The 19637-nt window shown below is 38.6% G+C and overlaps 1 protein-coding gene across 2 annotated transcripts in view; it reads right to left on the bottom strand.

The window, feature by feature from the left end:
• The window catches only part of THSD4 (thrombospondin type 1 domain containing 4), a 243552-nt gene that overhangs the window by 210114 nt on the left and 13801 nt on the right, over positions 1–19637 (bottom strand). For both annotated transcript variants that reach the window (XM_053954670.1, XM_053954671.1), the window contains exons 2-3: positions 13424–13531; positions 9477–9546 (exon numbers count right to left, since the gene is read on the bottom strand). In XM_053954670.1, coding sequence (XP_053810645.1) covers positions 9477–9546; positions 13424–13452 — 99 coding nt within the window. In that variant the 5' untranslated portion in view covers positions 13453–13531. The remainder of the gene's footprint in view (positions 1–9476; positions 9547–13423; positions 13532–19637) is intronic.

The following is a 19637-nucleotide window of genomic DNA, read 5'->3' as shown; positions in this document are numbered from 1 at the left end:
AAGTTAATCACAACCAAATATTTTGCTCTACAAACTAAATTTTTTTTTCCCTTTAATTTCCCCCTTTCTTTCCTTCCTACACATTTTTCAGTTATTTTAAGCCAAAGCTTGGAAGTGGACACAATACCATTCACTACATGCAGCTGTACAATAAACAATGTAAAGAAAAGTAAGACAAGTTTTCAGGTGTGCAAGTGCTTGCAATTTCTACAACGGTACCAACTCCTATTAATCTGTTATCAAAGATTCCTTAAATGAGATATTTTCTTAATAATGACTGTTACATACCAAATATCTTCCAACCTGCCACCTTTTGACCAGTGTGAGTGGCAAACAGAATTGAAGCTGGATTTTCAGAAGGGTACTTTCAGGGTCACCCCTTCCTTTACTCACCAGTACCCTACATCCCTTTCAGTTCTCTTTCCCCAGTTTTCTTGTATTTTGTCACTTTTGTACACAGGAGCTGCACTACATATGGGTTTTATTCTAAAAGAGTTTGTTGGGTTTTTTTTTCCTAAAATCATATGGAATGAAACATTCTACCAGCAGGCTGACATAGATGACATTTTAAATAGAAAAATCGTTTATCTTTAATTCATGTAATTCACCGATCAGTCTGATCCTGAGTCAAAAATTCAGCAAAAAGTAGGAGTACACAAGGTATAGAAATCCAATGCCAATTTCTAATACTGCCTCTGTCAGAATTTAGAAATAAGATCCACATCTCAGGATTTCAGCAGCAGTTGTTGAAACTATACTATGCAAGAATGTCCCTGAAGAGGAAACGTCACTTGAAGTGAAAGCCACAACTATTTAAAATGTAACTTGCTGTGCAGGAAGACAATGGCAGACAACGCAGTACTGATTTGACAAACCCTAATTTTAAATAACGTTAAACTATAGCTTAAATTCAGAAAAGTGGGGGGGTGTGGGGGGAATGCTTAGATCAGAAGCCCATTTAACTCAGTACTGTGTTTCTGACTGAGTCGAAGAAGCAAAACTTTAGGAAACAGTGTAAGAACAGGACATATTCAGAGATATCCAGGGTCCTTCTGCTTACAGCTAATCAGTAATTTAAGAGCCTCCTCCAGCTAAACACCATATTGCAATTGTTTTTCATACCCACTACTGAACTTATTCTCCAATTAATACATTTTTAGCATATTTTTTAGTCTTGGCTTCCAAAAGATTGTACATTTGGTATTGAAAAAGTGCTTCTCTGCTGTGGTCATACATGCAGCCTGGCCATTTCACTATGTCTCCCAGATTTTTCTTCGTGACAATTGAAGAATGATCATTCTGTGTTCTCCTTCACCATGCTATGATATCTGATTTGCAATTGCAATCCAGTTCCAGGACTTCTTTCTGAAATTCAGCAGTCCTAATCCATTCAATTTCTTTTTGTAAGGAATCCTCATTCTCAGCACCTTTTTCACTCCTACATTCTTACATGGGTGGGCAGTGCTGCATACCGTACTCCAAATATGAATTAATGATGGAATTTCACAGTAATAATGATTATAATGCTTGGTGACAGTATATACCTTTTAGCCAGCTACATAATTAAGCTGTTATAGCCTTAGCCAATGTTACTAAGTATTCTGTAGATATTAAGCATGCTATGGCAATACAAATTCAAAACTGAAAAGGTGTACAAGACAATGGCAAGCTTTCAACTTGGAAATATCTAAACCAAGTCAGACATTTCTGGTATTTCTTACCATTTCAGTTTAGATACAATAATGTTATTAGATTTCATAGATTTAATTTTTAACATATTATCCAGTAATTCTTTTTTCTGGGTAAATGCCCAGAATGGAAATGGAGTCATGAACAAATTAAAACTACATCATATTTCTAAATATACATCTGAAAGGGATATGAGGCATAAATATATGTTTCTCAAAGCTTTATGGTATCACTTTCACCCAAAGGCAAAGAAACTGTATCCAGAAGAACATTTTATCACCTGCTCAGAAAAATGCTACCAGTGGTATTCACTGAGTTAACCCATATTCATACACTGGATGCAAAGTGGAATTAACAGAAGCCAGTATGTCTTACTTTCAGCTGCTACTACCCTCTTTGTCCTGTGCTTCCCAGAGCAAAGAGCCCCTGTAAATTCTGTTAATATTCCCCAAAACCCTTCAGGCTTTAGGTGCTGGTTCACTGTCTCTTCCATGGTCCTTCTCATTACCCCACACATGATAACCCTCGCTATGACACCAAACTGGCCCTATTGTTAGTAAAGGAGTATCAGGGCACTTGGAAAACATGACTCCTTATTTATTCCATTACTCCAGGGTTGCACTTTCTTTATCTTACACTTCTGACTAATTAAATGTTTCACTAGGGTACAGCCTGTCACAAAGGATATGCATGCAACTTTTACCACGGCCAGGCTCAGACTGACTGAGGATTCAAAACACCATTAAATAGTATATTGATACCCTTTAAAATGCATAGGTCATACTTGGGATGAGGTGAAATAGCATTCTTTATGAACACTCACCTTTTGTGAATAGAAGTGATCAAACCACAAAGTAAGAGCTGGATTTTGCCTTCTTAAAATTTCAAGAGTGTAAAAACAAAACCAGTCAGACTCCCAGAAATGAGACCTGAACTGCTGCTCAGGGCAGAGCATGCCAAATATTGAATGGGCTGAGGAAATGTTAGTTTAGTTTTAGAACCTGTTCAAGTGTAACATTATTGTGTTTCTCTGCCAGTGTTGTAAACAGATCTACGGAAGTCCTTTAATTCTGTCACCAATCTAAGCATCTTAAGGGAATATTCTTCCAGCATTAGCTCAGCTGATTTCAGATAAAGTCCATACCTATATAGCTATGACAATTTCCCAGGAGCAAGGCTTTACAATCTACTTTATATATGTTCATTTGCAACAACTGTATTTTTTATCCCTCTTATAAGATACACGTGGGACATTGCTAGCTTGATAAAAAACAATTTACCAAGCCCCCCGCCATGCCAAAAAAAACCTTGCAGATAACTTCTCTCAAGGCTAGCAGAAAAATGGAGCAGAGGCCAAACAAAACATCATGACACAATGTGTACATGTCTGCCTGGTTCGTGTGCTCAGCTATTTTAATCCTTCAGTGCATTTTGGAAGCCTTTAATCAGAGAAGTAGTAAACCAGTTGAATTTTACAGTACGTGGTAAGTGTAAATATTACCAGCTTAAATGATTTGGCTTTCCGTTCTTTGTATAAAATCTCTGTCTGAACATCTGTGCCTGTGAAGATTAAAGGGCTAAAAAGCCTGGAAATAGAAGACCTTTGTATTCACAAATCACTGAAGGGAGTTACAATGCCTGGACAGCTTAACTGCTCCTTCAACCAACTCCAACCACATCTGAAGAAACCTTAACATTATTTGAATAGTCTAGAAAGTAAACAGCTCTGAAAAAGGTTCAGAACAGTTTTTGTGCCAACAAAGCTTGAAGCTTCCCCCAAGTTTTTCACACCAAGACCACCTCCATTGCACTCTGGGAGATTAGTGTTTTAAGGAAGAGGTTCCTTTTCACTCTTCTGTGAGACCATTAAGTGCTTTCAAGTAACAGACAGCTCAGTCCTGACCTCACTTCTATACAACCATTCCTTATCCATGGTAGGATTGCTTCTCATTTACAGTAAGGTAAAGATTATAACAATCAGGCCCTCACTGTATCACAAATTAGACTTCTTTATTTTTAAAAGTATTTCCTCACCATTCACTATCATTTGTGGCCTAGGTCACTATGCTTATACTACCCTTGGCCTCCTCCAGGTCAGCCATCTACAGCTGTGACAAAGTTGTTGCCATTCTATTTATTTCTACACTAAAAAATTCTTTGGAATCCACATGTGGTAGAAATACACATTTTATTTATTCTGTAAGTGCTGTAACACCTCTCCAGATCTCTCAGTGAGTCATCCACCCATTGCTCCAGAAGCAGAGAGGACAAGCTGTCATAAAACAGAACGCAACATTCCCTAACAGAAGAACTCATGTGTGACTCCAAAAAGCACCTAGTCTTTATCCCCACTCTTATCCAAAGCTTGGACAGAACTAGCATGCAGAACTGCTCTGAAGGAAGATGAGAAACTTATCTATGACTCTGAAAGCTCACCTGCACTTGAATCCAACTTGAACCATGATATTTTCTTATTTTCTTCCAGAAAAACATAGTCCTGCTCTAAGCTTAAAGAAGTCAGTATTTTTAATTTAAAGATAAAAATAAAAGTTCAGAGGTCCATGATAAAGCAGGTTAAAAGCAACAAAAATATTTGCCTTGATTTTTTGAAGAGTATATTCACATAAAATAATGTATCCTTATCCTGTCTCCTTTCCCCAAACAAAGATGAATTTTATTTCCTAACCACTTTAATCCACAACATCAAGGACAGGGAATTAGTAACAACACAGAGATAGTAAGAAAATTCTTTCAGCTGTTGTTCTAAATATTCTGTTGTACTACAAGGCTAATTTTAAAGGAAAAGTCTTGTTGTGGTCTAAATCACATCTCCTGTTTCCTAAGGATTACTGCAATTAGAATAGCAACACCATTAGCTAGAAAGACTCTATTTTACCAAAGGTTATGAAAGGAGCAGATGTATATCTGTACAGTTAAAGTCAAACATCTGTGCTGAAGACAAGCAGATATACTGACCAGTGAAAAACTGCAAGAAAAATATGGACTCCCTTGCAGCTGGAAGTGTTTAATTCAAGTGATGTGGATGAAAATACAATCATAATGGACAGCAGTTATCCTGTAAACAAAAACATTACCAGAAAAGAAGGGGTGACACCTGTAACCATTTGTTGCAAAGGAACAGCAGCTGTGCAAACCCACAGTGACTCAGCCTCTCCGGTGCAATCCAGCTCAGTTCCACAGTCCAGCCAGGCAGACCCCAGAGACTTTGCTGTGGCTCTGTTAGCAAGAGCTGAGTTCCAGCTCAGCAAATGCTGACAAGTTACACACTTGAGTCACTGCTGACCATGAGGCAGAGCTTCATCCTGCCTGGACTGCAAGGAAGAACACAGCCCTCCCTTCCAAGCCTCTGCTTTGGAGCTTATTTAAAGGCAAGGTGGTGACCAGCTGTGGTGGAGGTCCCGGGGTGCTCCTTAGCTGTTAGGCTTTAGTCCTGGTGCCTGGCCAAAAGCCAAGGTTAGATATTAAGTACTTTGTCTTACTCCAAGGAAGGATAGAGCAGACTTGCTTCATGCTTCACATTGTACTCCCTTATAGTGTGTTCAACTAGCTGAACTGCTCAAACTGCTCACCATGACCAAATGAGAGATCTTGGCCACCTTTTCCTTCCCCCTGCTCCACTCTTTTCCCTCAGCTCTTGCTTCTGATCCTGGATGCTGTTCCTTATTTCTTTTGACTTAGCAGTGATGACCCGTCCACAAGGGTATTTGAATCCAACACAAGAGAGAGGGGAAAAAATAGCCAAAAAAACCCAAACCAATAAACTCCAACACACATACCAAAGCACATTAGTCTCAAAATTCTGTGAGGAGTATAGTCACATTCACTTGATAAATAGTTGCTTTTCATAGAAACATTGTATGTCTGACAGAGATAACATCAAGTTTATTTCTTCTTTAATTTTGAGCCAGCAGAAAGAAATTACGCTGCGTCCAAAGAAGCTCAACATTCCTTTACAGTATTGTACTGCCCCAATGAAAAACTTGTGAAAATAAATCCTGACACTGCTTCCATACAATAAAAATCAGTTTGTTAAGACACTGCACCTCCACTAAACTCAATACTCATCTACAACTGAGTGACAAAAAGATATGCCTAAATTCAACGCTCCTATTCAGTGCCATAACAGAAGCAAGATGTAAAACCAAAGCCATATTCATGTCAGAAATTTTATTTGGACAGACTTTACTACTATTTACATTACCAGTTTTGCTAAAATGAATAAGGCATAAATATAACTGCAGCTTACTTAACACAGAAACATATGATTAGTCAAAAATCCACCCAGGAGTGACTTCTGGAAAATTGGGAATACAGACTTCAATGGTTGTCTAGGAGAAGGACTGTTTATAGTTTAACCTTCAGTTCACCACAGTATGACACTTATCAGATAAGGTTAAATTTCAATAAAATAAGCACAGGGAGAGAGAACAGAGAGCTTGACTCAGAGATCATGAGATCTTGAGATCATGAGCAGCAGCAGGGCTGTTCAAATATCCAGTAGTGAGGATAAGGTAAGTAAATTGTTCAAATAATAAGAAAGATTTCAGTTTATCCAGCTACAGAGACCTTGGCTGATTTTAAAAGGCAAGTGGCAATTATTTTGTTTCACATAAGGTTTCCCTCTTTTATCCTGTTATTGATGAGTATTTTGGCCTTACAGAGTACACTTGATATTAGAAATTATATACTATGTATGAGGAGTAAATAAGTTAGATTATTAAAAAAAGCTCCAAGAGACTTCCAGCCAACACTGCAACTCCTGTCTTCAGCAAAAACCCCATAAAAGTCTTTTGCATAAGAATTTTTATTTCTATCTAATGAGCATACCACATTTAATGTACTGACATTATTGTACAAACCTGTGCCATTTACAGAGATAGGATTAACAGAGTAGTGGCCTAAACTCAGATGTAGGAACATATAAAGAAGGGTTTTGTTTTAAGTTTTTGTGCACTTCTGACAGCAAAGTGTTGATTAAAGTAAAGAAGCTCAAAAGCTACTTCTATATAAAACTCAGGTAGCCCTGTATTTCTGGAACTAGAAAGTCTGTATTGGTCAATTCTGACTTTATATGTCTGACAAGCTTCCAAGACTTTCACGCAAAAATAATAAAGTCTAAAAGCAGAAAACATTGCCCAACCAAACCTTCTCTCACAACTTTCCCATTTGGTTTTGTCATTTCCCCAAGTCTTAATTCCAATATGTGCACTTCCTGCTATGGAAGTAATTTGGCTTATTCTTCTAGCTATCAGTCACATGCTGTTATGCCAGAAACAGATTTTGGTGTGTGCATCTGAGGAAGCAACCTGCTAAAGCATGCTTAGCTTAATGCAAAATAAATGCACAGTAAGAACTGGGGTATGGTCTAATGTTTCATTAGACTTCAGCTCTAGTTATTGGATGGATTCCCCATACTGTACCCTTTCAGTGTGCATACGAAAGTTAGCAAACACCACTTTCATTATTGACTGTTTTGTTCAAATTGTTCATCAGCTCCCTCATCCTCCTCCTCTCCCTTTCCTTCTTTCTGTACAACTGACCTCCTCTCACATAGAAAGAACCCTGCCAAACAGCAGAGACATCCACCCAGAAATACACAGGAGATGTCAGCAAATATATCATGGGGTTACTGCAGGAAAAGAATAGAAAGAGCTTCCAGAGCTACAAAGCTGAGAACTCACACTCAGAAACACATCTGACTTGGCCTTCAGAGTTACTAACAACCCCTGTTGCATGGAGCTTATAGGTAGGGCAGAAGGCTTGTGAAAAGTGTAATAAATACAGAGTTCCAGTCCAAACACAGTTTGGCATGAATAGAATCCTCTCCCTTAGGGTAAGAGCTGAGAATGACAGCCAGCCTTAGGGCCCTGTGAGATTGTCACTAGGAAACTTATGCCTTGTTCTCAGTAAAAGGGACGTCTCCAAGGTGGTTACCATGCCCTGAAGTCCCTTTAACTAGTATAGAACACACTCCAGACCCGTGGCATTTCTCATTCAATTGAAAACAAAGAATCTGATTTTATCTAAATTAATTCCGGGGCTTCCCAGAATGAAGCAATTGTTTCTCTGAGTTACTCTATTTTAGTTAGTAGATTTATGCCCCTAAGGCCATTTGGAAGCTGGACTGAAGCATCTCTCCACTGTCAGTGTTACAAAAGAATGTCTAATCAGACAGAGTACTGAAACCAGAGCAGCAGCGTGACCATTTCAACTGCACAACAAAAGAGAAGAGATGTAAGATAGGCAAAAATACTAAATTGTCCTGCAGTTTAGAATAGAGCCCTTGGACAGCTTGCTGCAGACTGGACTGTGCCAGTTTCAGACCCCATCATTGCTGACCTTATTTAACTTGCCTTACAAATAGGCTGCACAAGGAGTTAACAGCACTTCTGTCTTCTGGAACTCTGACAATCAGACAGCTTCAGGTTTCTAGTCCCTACCTGTGAGGCTATTGTCCAAATAACTTTTTACCCTAAAGACAGTGGCACATGCACATAAAAAAAAAAGCAAATCCTGCAAACTTGCCTTTTATCTCCTTGTAACAGTATAGTTTTCAAAAAAGTACACATCCTGGAATATTATTTAAAAATCTATTGTAAAAAGCAAACTTGTTTTAAACAAGTTATTTGATACCTTCAGTAATTATTTGGTTGTGTTTGAATACCAATAGATATGAGCTACCAAGTGGTATTGAGATATGAGAACAACATTGATATGAAGTGAATGTGATGAGAGTATGAAGAGACAGAACAGCATTCAAGGGGTCTTGCCTCAGCTCTGTGGCAGAATCAGCAACACCTGCACATTGCTCCTGATAAATATTTGTCCAACACATTCACAGAGACCTACACCATGGAAATTCTAAATATTATTCAATCAATATGATCCTCTTTATATCCTTACCATAACAAGTGTTTTCTAATGTCAAATCTAAGTTTCCTTCGCCTCAGTTTAAATCTATTTCTTCTCATCTACTTCACCAAACAGAAATAACCAACCTTCTTTTTAGTACTCAAAAGTATTTGAAGGTTATATCTTCCTCCAGCACCAGTCTTCCAATTTTTAGAATAAACAGTATGAATTTGTTCAAATTTCCCTCAGAGGTAAGATTTTAAAATCTCTTAAGGATTATCCCTGCTGCTTTCTGTTTCTCTCCAAATTGTCCACTACTTTCCTGAAAAGCAGTGCAAAAAACCCAAGGATTCCAGCCAAGATCTCCCTAATGCTGAGCAGGATGGAAAGTGTGCAGGCTGCAAGCCTTCTTAGAGATGCCAATGTCTAGGATGAGTGAACCATCCACAAGAGCACAACAGGAAATTCCAGCAGTTTCCAGCTCCAATCTCTAGCAATTTGAATAGCAACAGAGTGGTTTGGGTCCAGCTTCTGTTTCAGACATTTCTATCTCTGCAAGAGAAAGAGCTGCCTGTGAGAAACTGGGTGGTTCTTTACTCACTCCATGTCTGCTCTCACTCACAGGAACTCTTTTTTCCATGTCTTGCATGATGAAAATGCTCCAAAGCCTTAGTAACTATTTGTAACCTATAATACTCCATACAATTACTCAGCTAAGTAACCATGATGAGCCTCTTTCAACCACGTATATATTTATTAAAAAAAAAAAAGAAACCAAAAAAAAACCTCATATGCACAAACAGAAGCCATTTATTCCCAGAACTTTATTCAGATTGCATTGCTTTACACATCTTACTCTAATGTTTTCACATTTTCCTTTCAGTACACAAAGTCTGAATGTTTCTAATGCTTACCTTTCTGTGTTCAATTGAAGGCTGTGGGATGACAAGCTGAAATCCCAGCACTGCTAGGGAACTGAGAAGTCTGAAAAGGCAAACAGTGAAACAGAACAGGTAATTACCACTAATACAAACCACACATCTACAACATCTTACAGGGCTTCACACTGCAAGAAGATATTTAAACACTAGAATACCATTGCTAACCAAAGCAGACTCACTAAACTGTATGAAATGTACTTACAAGATTCTGTTCACAGCAGGCTCATACCTGAATGTATGAACCAGGTTCATGTATGGATTTGTCCAGCTATAAAGCAAAAGTGAACCAAATAGAATCCATTGATAGTATTTCATATAATTTCATGTTTAAATTTAAAAATTCCTGGCAGTGCATATTTTAACTTCTCAGCATTCGGTGTGAAACTGACATATGCTTTGCAAGTTTTCTATAGTGCTAAGTAAGAATTCACCCACATTCTGTGGACCACATCTGCTTCTAGCTTTGGCTCCTCATTTTACAGGTGAACACGCCACCTTCAGCATAAAGGAAACAGAAAATAGGTTCTTCCCCAGCTGCCTAACACTTGTGAAAATTGAATAACCTAATGGGCATAGAAGATGGAAAGCAGCAAACACAACCCACCAGAGACTCAGGATAAGCAGCCAAGCATCACCCCAGTCCCCACATCTTCAGTGTGAAAGGAGTCATAATGGGAACCAAGCCCAAACAAACTGTTCTGTCAAGCCTCACCCCTTTAGTGACTCCAGGAGCCTGTTACAACTTAGGCATAGTTAGCTCACTCTTTTTTTCACTATAATTTGCAACAGAGACTGGTTTGTCTCCTTCTAACAAGCCCTTTCACCAGAAAACATGGACAAGTATAGCAAATAGGATCAAGGTATCTTTATTTGTACCAGGAGCTTGATTTTTCAGTCTACAAAGAGTATGTGTAAGGGGGAAAGCTGCTAATGATTTGCTGGATTTCAATGCAGAAGTAAAACTGGTGGATTTGGATACAAAATACCTCTGCAAACTAATGGACCAGACAAAATCCAGCTGCATTTCCTATTCACAGCTCCTTCCTTTGCTCCCTACCCAGTAACCCTTTAAACATTTCTTATTGTTTCAGGTATTTTCTGAGACAGACCTCCTAAAGAGAAAGGGGTTTTATTTAGTACTAAGCATTTAATTACCACCAATACAAATATTCTTCTGCTAGGGAGAATGTTTATCTTGTGTTTTCTGGGTTTGTTCTTGCTAATATACTGCAAAAGGAACTATTAGGTAAGTACTAATTGCACGTGGCCTATCATCACCTCACCATCTATGCCCCTCTCTGTCAAAGCAATAAACCAGTGAAAGGCTAGAAAAAGTCATTACTTCTTTACTGCCACATCAATTTAGGGAAAAAAAAAAAAAAGAAGCCCTTTAAAAAGTGTGTTAGAAGGAAGTCTGGTATTTCACAAAGCTATCATTTGTGATAAAACAAAATACAGAGGAGGTGGCTGAAATCAGAACCAGTCTAAGACACTACAAAGAAATCACAGCAGGAGTCAAAACATGCAGTTCAGAGCAGGAACCAATCACATAGTGGTACATGGAAGCCAAAGGCACAAATGAATAAACTGATTTGCAAATCACACCTGAAATCAAAGGCAGAAATAGAAATCAGACATCCAAACTGCAAAATTACAGCATCAAGTCTGTCTCCAGCTCACCTGCCTATCTCTTTTCTAAGCGTTTACGTGATCTCCCAACACTTCTCAATGGAAAATGACAAGCATCTAAGTCGGTGGAGTGCAGGGTCTGATAGGTCCAGCCTACATCCTCTGCAAATTATATTTAACTTCCATCTCAGAGACTTCCTACCCACCCCTGCTCCCTTATGGCTTCTGCTCCCTATAATCCCTCAGAGCATGTGAAAGAAAGTTCAGACTTTCCATAAGGAAATGAATGCTTTCATCCTCAACAGGACAGGATTTTTCTGATCAGTCTGACAGTCTACAGATTTCCATGTGTAAATTCTTCTGAAAACATGCACAAGGTTGTGAGTTCTGAGCTGAATGAGAATTGTAATCTTCAAAGCAAATTACTTACCAGATTAAAGTTTTCAGTTCTAAACAGCAAACTTTTAGTATAGGTGTGATTACTCTGTGCCAGGCTTTTCCTAACCATTCTTTAAGGAGCTTGCACTGCAATCACCATCTGTATGTATGTGGCTCAAGGACAATAAAGATAGATTTTAAATTTGCTTCTGTAGCTGTGATTTGATCAGTCAGAAACAATGGTATCAAGCTACTATTTCAAACACATAGGAAATTTGCCAGGAATACTTAAGCTATCCTAAAGTAAGCCCCTAGCTTCAAATCAGTGTGTGGCAATTTAATTTTTTTAATGTTATTTCCCTCAGCAGCTTGCTTTGGCTAAGTTCTCTGGACCAGGCTTTTTTATTTGTCACGCGTGACTAACTTTAAGCCTTCCAAGCTACAAAAATAGGCTTCTCCAATTTCAGTGGGTTTGGTTCAGGTATCCTCACAGTGCAGAAAAGCCAAAAAGAACAAATGCTTCTCCAAATAAGGCAAAACTGTTCAAGTATACCTGAACAGGTGAGGTACCAGTTGCAGCTGGTTGATGGCTGTATAACTCAGGCCTCTAGGAGCCTTGCTGGTACAGCCCCTGCTCTCACAGTTAAGGCACTGTTTGGAGCCAAGCACTCAGTTTGAAGCAAAGTCAGACTTTAAACTCTCTCACTTTCTTTTACTGGCAACACCAATTGCCAATAATATAAAAACATAAAATAGAAACTTAAGTATAAGCATACATATAAACAGCTGGGAAAGACTTGGAGGGACAAGCAAAAGCAAAGCAATATTAGGTCTGTTGCAGGAGTAGCATGAAAAATTTTGCAGTTTAGCACTTCATTTAGGAACACCTCTCAGAGTTCTTCCTAGTCAGTGCAGTGAGTGTTAGCTCTGCACGAATGAAGCTACAGGGTACCAAAGCAGATCCCTCACATGTTGCTGTCCCCCACTAGCTGCATTTTATGGAGGAATATTATGGCCAAGTGTGGATTGCCCACATACAGGTGATCAGTACTGACTAGTGCAGTATGGCTCTTGTCTCAAATTCCCAACTTCCTCCCAAATCTGCTGAACAGCCCAAGTCTGGGACAGCTTGGGAGGAGCTATGCAGGTCATCCTTCAGCTGGAAAGATAACATTGTTAGTGTCAGTAATGTGTGACAGATCCATTTTGATGGAAAATCTGCCCTGGCATATTAGGAGGGTGCCCAAATTGCAATTCAAATATTGATATCTCAAACTCAGGAGAAGTAAGGTTGGAGCAGAGGTGTCACAGTGACTCCATGCCAAAGACAGAGCACCCAGCTGTCATTCTTTGCAGGAGGTCAGCCTGTGTTTGTGTGGCACCAGGGCTGCCTGTCTGCTCCGAATCTGCTCGCCCAAGGACAGGACAGAACCTGCCAGACCAGCTTAGAAACAGCTGAATGTTCCCTTTGTTAGGAAAGCTGTTTGAAAGGTCTTTCCTATGTTTGCCCACTGGCAAACTGTTTCAGGAATGCATAAGACAAATCCATGAATGAATTGCAGCACAGGTACTAAAACATGTAAATCAGCAATTTAAGCCCAGTGACTGTAATAGTACAGCCTCATAAAAAAACACAGGAACTTTCCAGTAATATAGACCATCACACTGGCACACACTAACAGATGCTCTAAGCATGAACAAACACTGAGAACTTTCTTTTTTCACTATCACCAAAGAATGCTATGTCTGGTATGCATATACTTGAGTATTTGGTCTTGAGACTAGATTTCTATTTACCCTCCTACAATACGGACACTTTTAACAGCAAAGAAAAAGACCACCAAATTGAAATTTACAGCACTGTGTTAAGAGCATATTAAATAAGATTTTAAATGTTTTATTGCATCACTTACCTTAAAGAAACTATTAAACTGTCTACCATGATCTTTTAATGCAAGGTATCTTGAAGTGAAAAATACCTCTTCACTGTGGTACAGCACAATGAAAATCACACACAAATCCTAAAAAAAAAAAAGGAGAAAAACAATTATCACTGCTTATTCAGTATTGCCCAGGATATTCATAAAACTGCATACAGATCTACATTAGTCATCTCTACTTCAATTCTTGGGACTTTACGGCGATTCTAACTAAATATCCAGCGTATGTTACAGAAATAAACTGTACACACACCGTTTTTTGCAACAGGATTTCAATATTACCAAAGTGCTCTGCAGAAATACTGTGGGGTGCAAAATCTTGGTTTGATTCCCAAGAAGGCAAATCTGATGTTAGACTTACTTGCCTTTTTAATTTGCGTTCTTGGTATGTCACTTGTATAACAATAAAGCAAACAACCTCATTTAAAAGTCTTGTCTTAATAAAATTCATAGAAATGAAACTGGGTTAACCAACTTCTAATGTACAGTAATATTATTAATACACTCTGCACCTTGAGAGCAATGCAAGGATGACTCTGCGAGTGCTTATAGTTTGCAGAAAAAAACTAAAGAGCAGCATTGTTTCCTCTACTACAGATGGAAACCTGCCCACAATAAAGTTAAATGCCTTGCCCACAGTCAAGGAGGAAATCTGCAGTTAAAAAGCATTCTGAGTATAAATTTAACTACTTATTTCTAACTACTGTTAGTGCATCACACCTACTGTGAACACACAGAAACCCTACCAGCCCTTGGGAGGATTACCCAAACACACTTTCATTTGTTTGTAAATAATCTCAAATATTCAGACCTCTGGGAAGTTCTTATTTTATTAAATTTGAAATCATATATTTGGCATTGAAAATGCACCAGGATTTTCAGACGGGAAAGAGATCCTTGCAGTAGGGAAATACAGCATAAATCAGAATGGCTGGTGGGAGAGTGGCAAGGAGGGAGGAAAAGAGGAAACAAAACACTATTAGAACATAAATCATACATTTCTAAACTTGGTCAACGACTGTCTGTATCTTTCCCTTTACAAGTGGTTACATGCTGAATTGCAGTGGAGTGAAGAGAAACAAGAGAACATTGCTGTTCACAGATAAAGTGCTCTCAATTTCTGTCAGACAGCCAGATAGTTGAAAACTGCCTAGAATGGGACAGGACTGACAAGAACGTAAGAAATGTGCAGTTAGATAAAGGACAGATCCTGCTGCTAGGAAAGTGCAGATTGTTTGCAGGTAACTGGACAGGTTAAATATTCCCCATCCTCTCCTAAAAATCAAACAACAACAAATTTGGTTTAGGAAATCCCAAAATACTTGTAACATCATCAAAAGAGAATTCCACAATTGATTAATGATTTGGTGGTTTGGTTTTTTAAATGGAAGGCATTAAAAGTTGAGTACTTGGGAAAGCATCACAACAAAAATTCCATATGTAAGAGGTTTGAGTTAGTCCTGAGAAGAAAGCACTAAGGCTGAGCTAAGCTTCACCCTCTCCTGCAGTTTCACAGTTGTCAGTAGATCTCAGAGGTTTTCTCAAACTTCTTCACCATTTTCACTACTTAACACTGTAAAATTGGCTTGTTGTAAGATGGGAAGCACTTCTGAAAATAGATTTTTAGTCTGGATCTCCTGCAACAGTTCACACCGTTTGAGATTTTAGCACATTCAGTAAAAGCTGTATTCCTTTAAACATTAGGCAAGTCTACACATCCAGCACCACCACCAGGCATTCAGACAGATCCCCTAACACAGGATTTACTAATTCTGAACTGAGAAGGAAATAAATGTCTCTCTGCCTACAACCTGACTCTTAATTACCAGGCATACTGAGGTACAATAGTTGTTTATATCACTTATTGAAGATGGAGAATCTGTCTGTAACATGGATTGTAATCAACATGGTATCAAGTTCTTATCATCTTGGTTTTTTTCCAGATGTACTCTCTTCCAGATTTTTCACTCCACAATAATCTTTTCATCCAACAACCTTGTATGGAGTGACACAGTCTCAAAAGGACACTGCTATGGGATACAAAAACATTGAAAAAGCAATATACACTCCCTAATCCCTTCTATAAACTGCACCTCGTTTGAAAAACAGGAAAGATAATATGATAGATCTAGTTTTGCAAAGAAACAGGAGAAGGACCAGAGTGTTTCTGGAGGTTGTTCTTAAAAACAGTGCCTGAAGTCCATGCATATGTTTTCAATTTTTTCAGTTCATTTGTATCTTCATTGTCAATGGCAGGCTGCATTACTAACTCTACTTTCAGCTACATTTCAATGCCTTTTGCAAAACACCTCTTACCACAACTCATAGATGCATTTCTTTTGAAATATAATTTGTAGCACATAGTGTAAAAACTGCTAAATATTTAAGTGACTTTAAGAGCTTGTTTTCCAGATTGTTTAAGAGCTTAGGTGCTTACAGCCTACTGAAAGGCATGTCATTTTGGCAGTGGTGTCTTTGATATGAAAATGTGCAAATGTGACAATCATTTTCCCTCCAGAAGATCCAGGGCAAAATGAATACCTGAAATGGCTACACAGTTAACACTGGGATTGAGTAACATGAATTTGGCAGGGAAACTTTCAAAAGCCTGATGAAATGTACTTGTGTTCAATAAGTCTTGAATTGTAAAAGTCAAACTGCCTTCCCAGAAGGGGCTGAAAAGCACTATAGACCTTTCTAGCAAAAAACTCTGTAGTAACCCTGCATACAGCAGAATATATATTAATTTCTTAACTGGAAAAACTCACACTCTTCTGCTTCACAGAAGAGAAGTCAGCAAGACTTTCTTCACTGCATTAAAACATTTGACTTTTCAGCAGTGTTCCCTATTTCACTTCCAAGCTGGATAAAAACAAGATTGATCTGCGAAACTGGGTGGAGGGAAAAAAAAACCAACAAAAACACACCCTCCCAGAAAACCACTCAAGTAAACCAACCAACAACCTCACAGGATGGAATAGAATACAAACCTCTCCAGAACCACGGGGTGACAATGAAAGGGAGAAGTGTTTCATTGCATATAATAAAATGTGCACTAGGTCACAGAAATGATTAAAGGACCCTGCTTAAAGTCTCCTCCCCTTTCACACTGCAGGGGAGTGCTTGTAACACCTTCCAACTGCTGCTGCTGTCTCAGCAGTTACCCTACCAAGCAATGAGCCAATCATAACCATCCCTTAACTTGATATTTACCCAGACTCTTTCTCACAACATTAGAAAATAAAAATATTAATTTGTAGTGGAGATTTCAAAAAGGGGTGGGGATGGCCAGTAAAAAAACTAATCTAATAGGCTCATAGGCAATCACAGAAATTTGCTGATAAGTACAAAAAAAGCTTTCTCAGAGAGTTAAATGACACAATACACAGAATTATCTGGACAGACACCACAGATACAGAAAATTAAGAAAAGAGGAAGAAAATTCTTCTGAGAAGTCAAAGGTAAGTGTTACCCTTCAGCTAATTAACTTCAAGAAACATCTTCCTAGTAAGAGGTTTGAAATTTTGCCGGAAGCCAGTGTTATCCCAACTTCTTAATTATCATGGGACTACTCACATGTGGCTTTTCATGTGACTGTGCCCTTTGTGCATTGAGAGTGGATGGTATTTCACTTCCATGAATTCCTATGTCATTTTAGCATCAATCCATACTTTTTGTAAGCCCTGTCAACACATACATCTGCAACTTTGTATTAGCTGTAACAGAAACTCCTGAACATGTGCATGTGTACAGGACCTACTTAAACAATCCAAGCTCCTCTATTTTAACTTACAACAGGAATGTGAGATTTATCATATAGAAACAGACAATAACTCAACCAAGTTCAGAAGTGCTCTGAGCTTTTAGCCTCTTCTACCTTGGTGAGTTACATATATATGAAGCCAACTTCAATTTCCCTCAGTATTTATCTTTTTGGTCAGATTATGTATCTTGCCAGCTACTGGCAATGGCAACTTGAAGCAGGTATGAAAATTGAGCATTCTTCAAAGTCATGTTTCACTCAGGAAAAATTATCATTTTAGTTTTGGTTGGTTGGTTTTAGTTTGTTTTTTTGTTTTTTAGCAGTTTTTTTGCTTGTTTGGTTGGTTTTGGGCGGGTGGTGGGGGGTAATCATAAATAAAGAATATCTAGAAATGCTTTAAAGAGAATATCGCACCCTTTAAGACTGCCTTTGAACCTGCTGCCTTGCACATTTGTAAAGTATAGTGTATCTGTTGGTTTAGTTGTTCAAATCTATTAAATCATGTTCAGTGCAAGTCCTTTGGATTGCATCCAAAATTCACTACATTTGCGAGACTTTGATAAAGCACTCACAGTTTGCCAGGTTTATCTAGCTACATAATTTGTGCATACATCCAACAGCTTGAACTGCAGCTGTTGACACCTACCACCAGAGTTTTAATCTCTTCACATTAAAACATACACTTGTCTCTGAAAGATGCATAAAAGAGAAATCTAGCATTAGATCTGATGAAAAGTTCTGATATTTACATGGAGAAAACGTTTTATTTAAACAAAAACGGCAAGTTGCTCCACCTAACCCTGCAGGTACCTTTCTTTTTCATTTCAAATGCTTTGAGAACTTTCAGGTTCTCCTGGGTGTGCCCAGAACTACCGCAGCCCAAGAAAGCTCAGTGCTTGTCTCCAGTGTAAGCTTGATCAAGATCCAGTTTTCATTTCTTTGCCTGAAATCTCCCACGCAGGGAGTCCAGTAAGTGTGCTCCACGAACCGCAGCATCCCCTGGGCAGCTGTGTTCGAGCGCAGCCCCCGGAGCCGCGGCTCGGGGCTGGCTGAGTCCCCCAGGCCGGGCGGGCAGCGCTCGGGGCCCGGCCCCGCCCGGGGAACGGGAGCGGCGCTCTCCGGGAGCCCCGGCTTCCACACAGGGCACCCAAACCTCAACAGAGCAGTAACGGAGAGGCCAGAGCCACGCTGGGCTACTCGGGAGTCTTGGTCCCATTCCTAGAGCCGTAATTCAGCAAATGTTTCGCTTCTTAGAGAGGAAATTCAGCTCATTTGGCTGGATTTCAGTGGAAGAACTATGTAACTCGATTATTCGGCATCCGACCCTGTGATATTGAATTGTTCTCTGAAAATCTAGGAGGCAAAGGTGGCAGAATCCAACAGTAACCATACACACAATTTCCAAAAACACCCATTCATCAAAATGCAAATTTTGGCTTTTAAAAACGTAGTTATTCTGGAGGGTGCCACAATTCAAACAATTTGATTCCATCTTTCTTGAAGACTATGTAATTTAAGATCAAACAAGTTCAGACAATCTTGTAAGTAAAGGGGAGAAGCAGAAAAGTGCATGCTTATAGGTCATGAGTTGCAGTCAAATTTGAGTAGTAGGATTTGTTTCTTTTAATTTTTCTTCAACTTTGTTCACAACACTGATTATATATTTGCTGAATGTATACTAGTAATAAAAATATCATAAAACTGGAAGTATAGCAATAATGAGCCTGGTCTAAAATTTACTAAAGTCTTCTTGAACTCAATAATTGGCTTAAATATGGATTTAAGACCACGGGTCTGATAATCAATTAAAGTATATTGTTGTTGTATAAAATATGACACACAGTTAGCTAATTGACAGCCAGTTCAATTGCAAAGAAAACATACTGGAATAGCAGTGCTAAATTGATTAGTAATTCTAACATGATATACAATTACCAAACTCTGAAAGGATAGTTTATGTGGAGCTCAGACTTACCAAACTTTAAAAAGAGTCCAGAAAACACAAAATCAAGTGTCAGAAAAACTGAATTAGTTGTTCTTTTTTACGTCTTTGAACTAATAACCCAGAGCAATTATCCTTTCTGAAGATTCAGGCTGCACCAAAATTTCTTTGTTAATCTGATTTTATCCCCTTTTTTACCTTTTGAAAGTATTAGATAATTCTTACAAAAGCTTACTGCGTGCAAAGTTCTCATGTGCAGTTTCCAGGCAAAGGACAATTATGCAAAACACAAAATGAATCACCAAATTGAGATCATATCACTCTCCAAATTGACAAAGAGATTTTTGGGATGCAACTGTGCGGAAACAATTGCGAACCTATCTTAAGTTCATTTCATGATTTCAAAGTGGTAGGTTGTGCAATTTTGCAAATCCCTGGCATTAGTTTTAAAACTGTACTTAGCCACCACATGGTGGCTGGTT

Source organism: Vidua chalybeata, chromosome 13 (assembly GCF_026979565.1).
Source record: "Vidua chalybeata isolate OUT-0048 chromosome 13, bVidCha1 merged haplotype, whole genome shotgun sequence".
NCBI lineage: Eukaryota > Metazoa > Chordata > Aves > Passeriformes > Viduidae > Vidua > Vidua chalybeata.
This window is presented reverse-complemented; position numbering and strand designations above follow the sequence as displayed.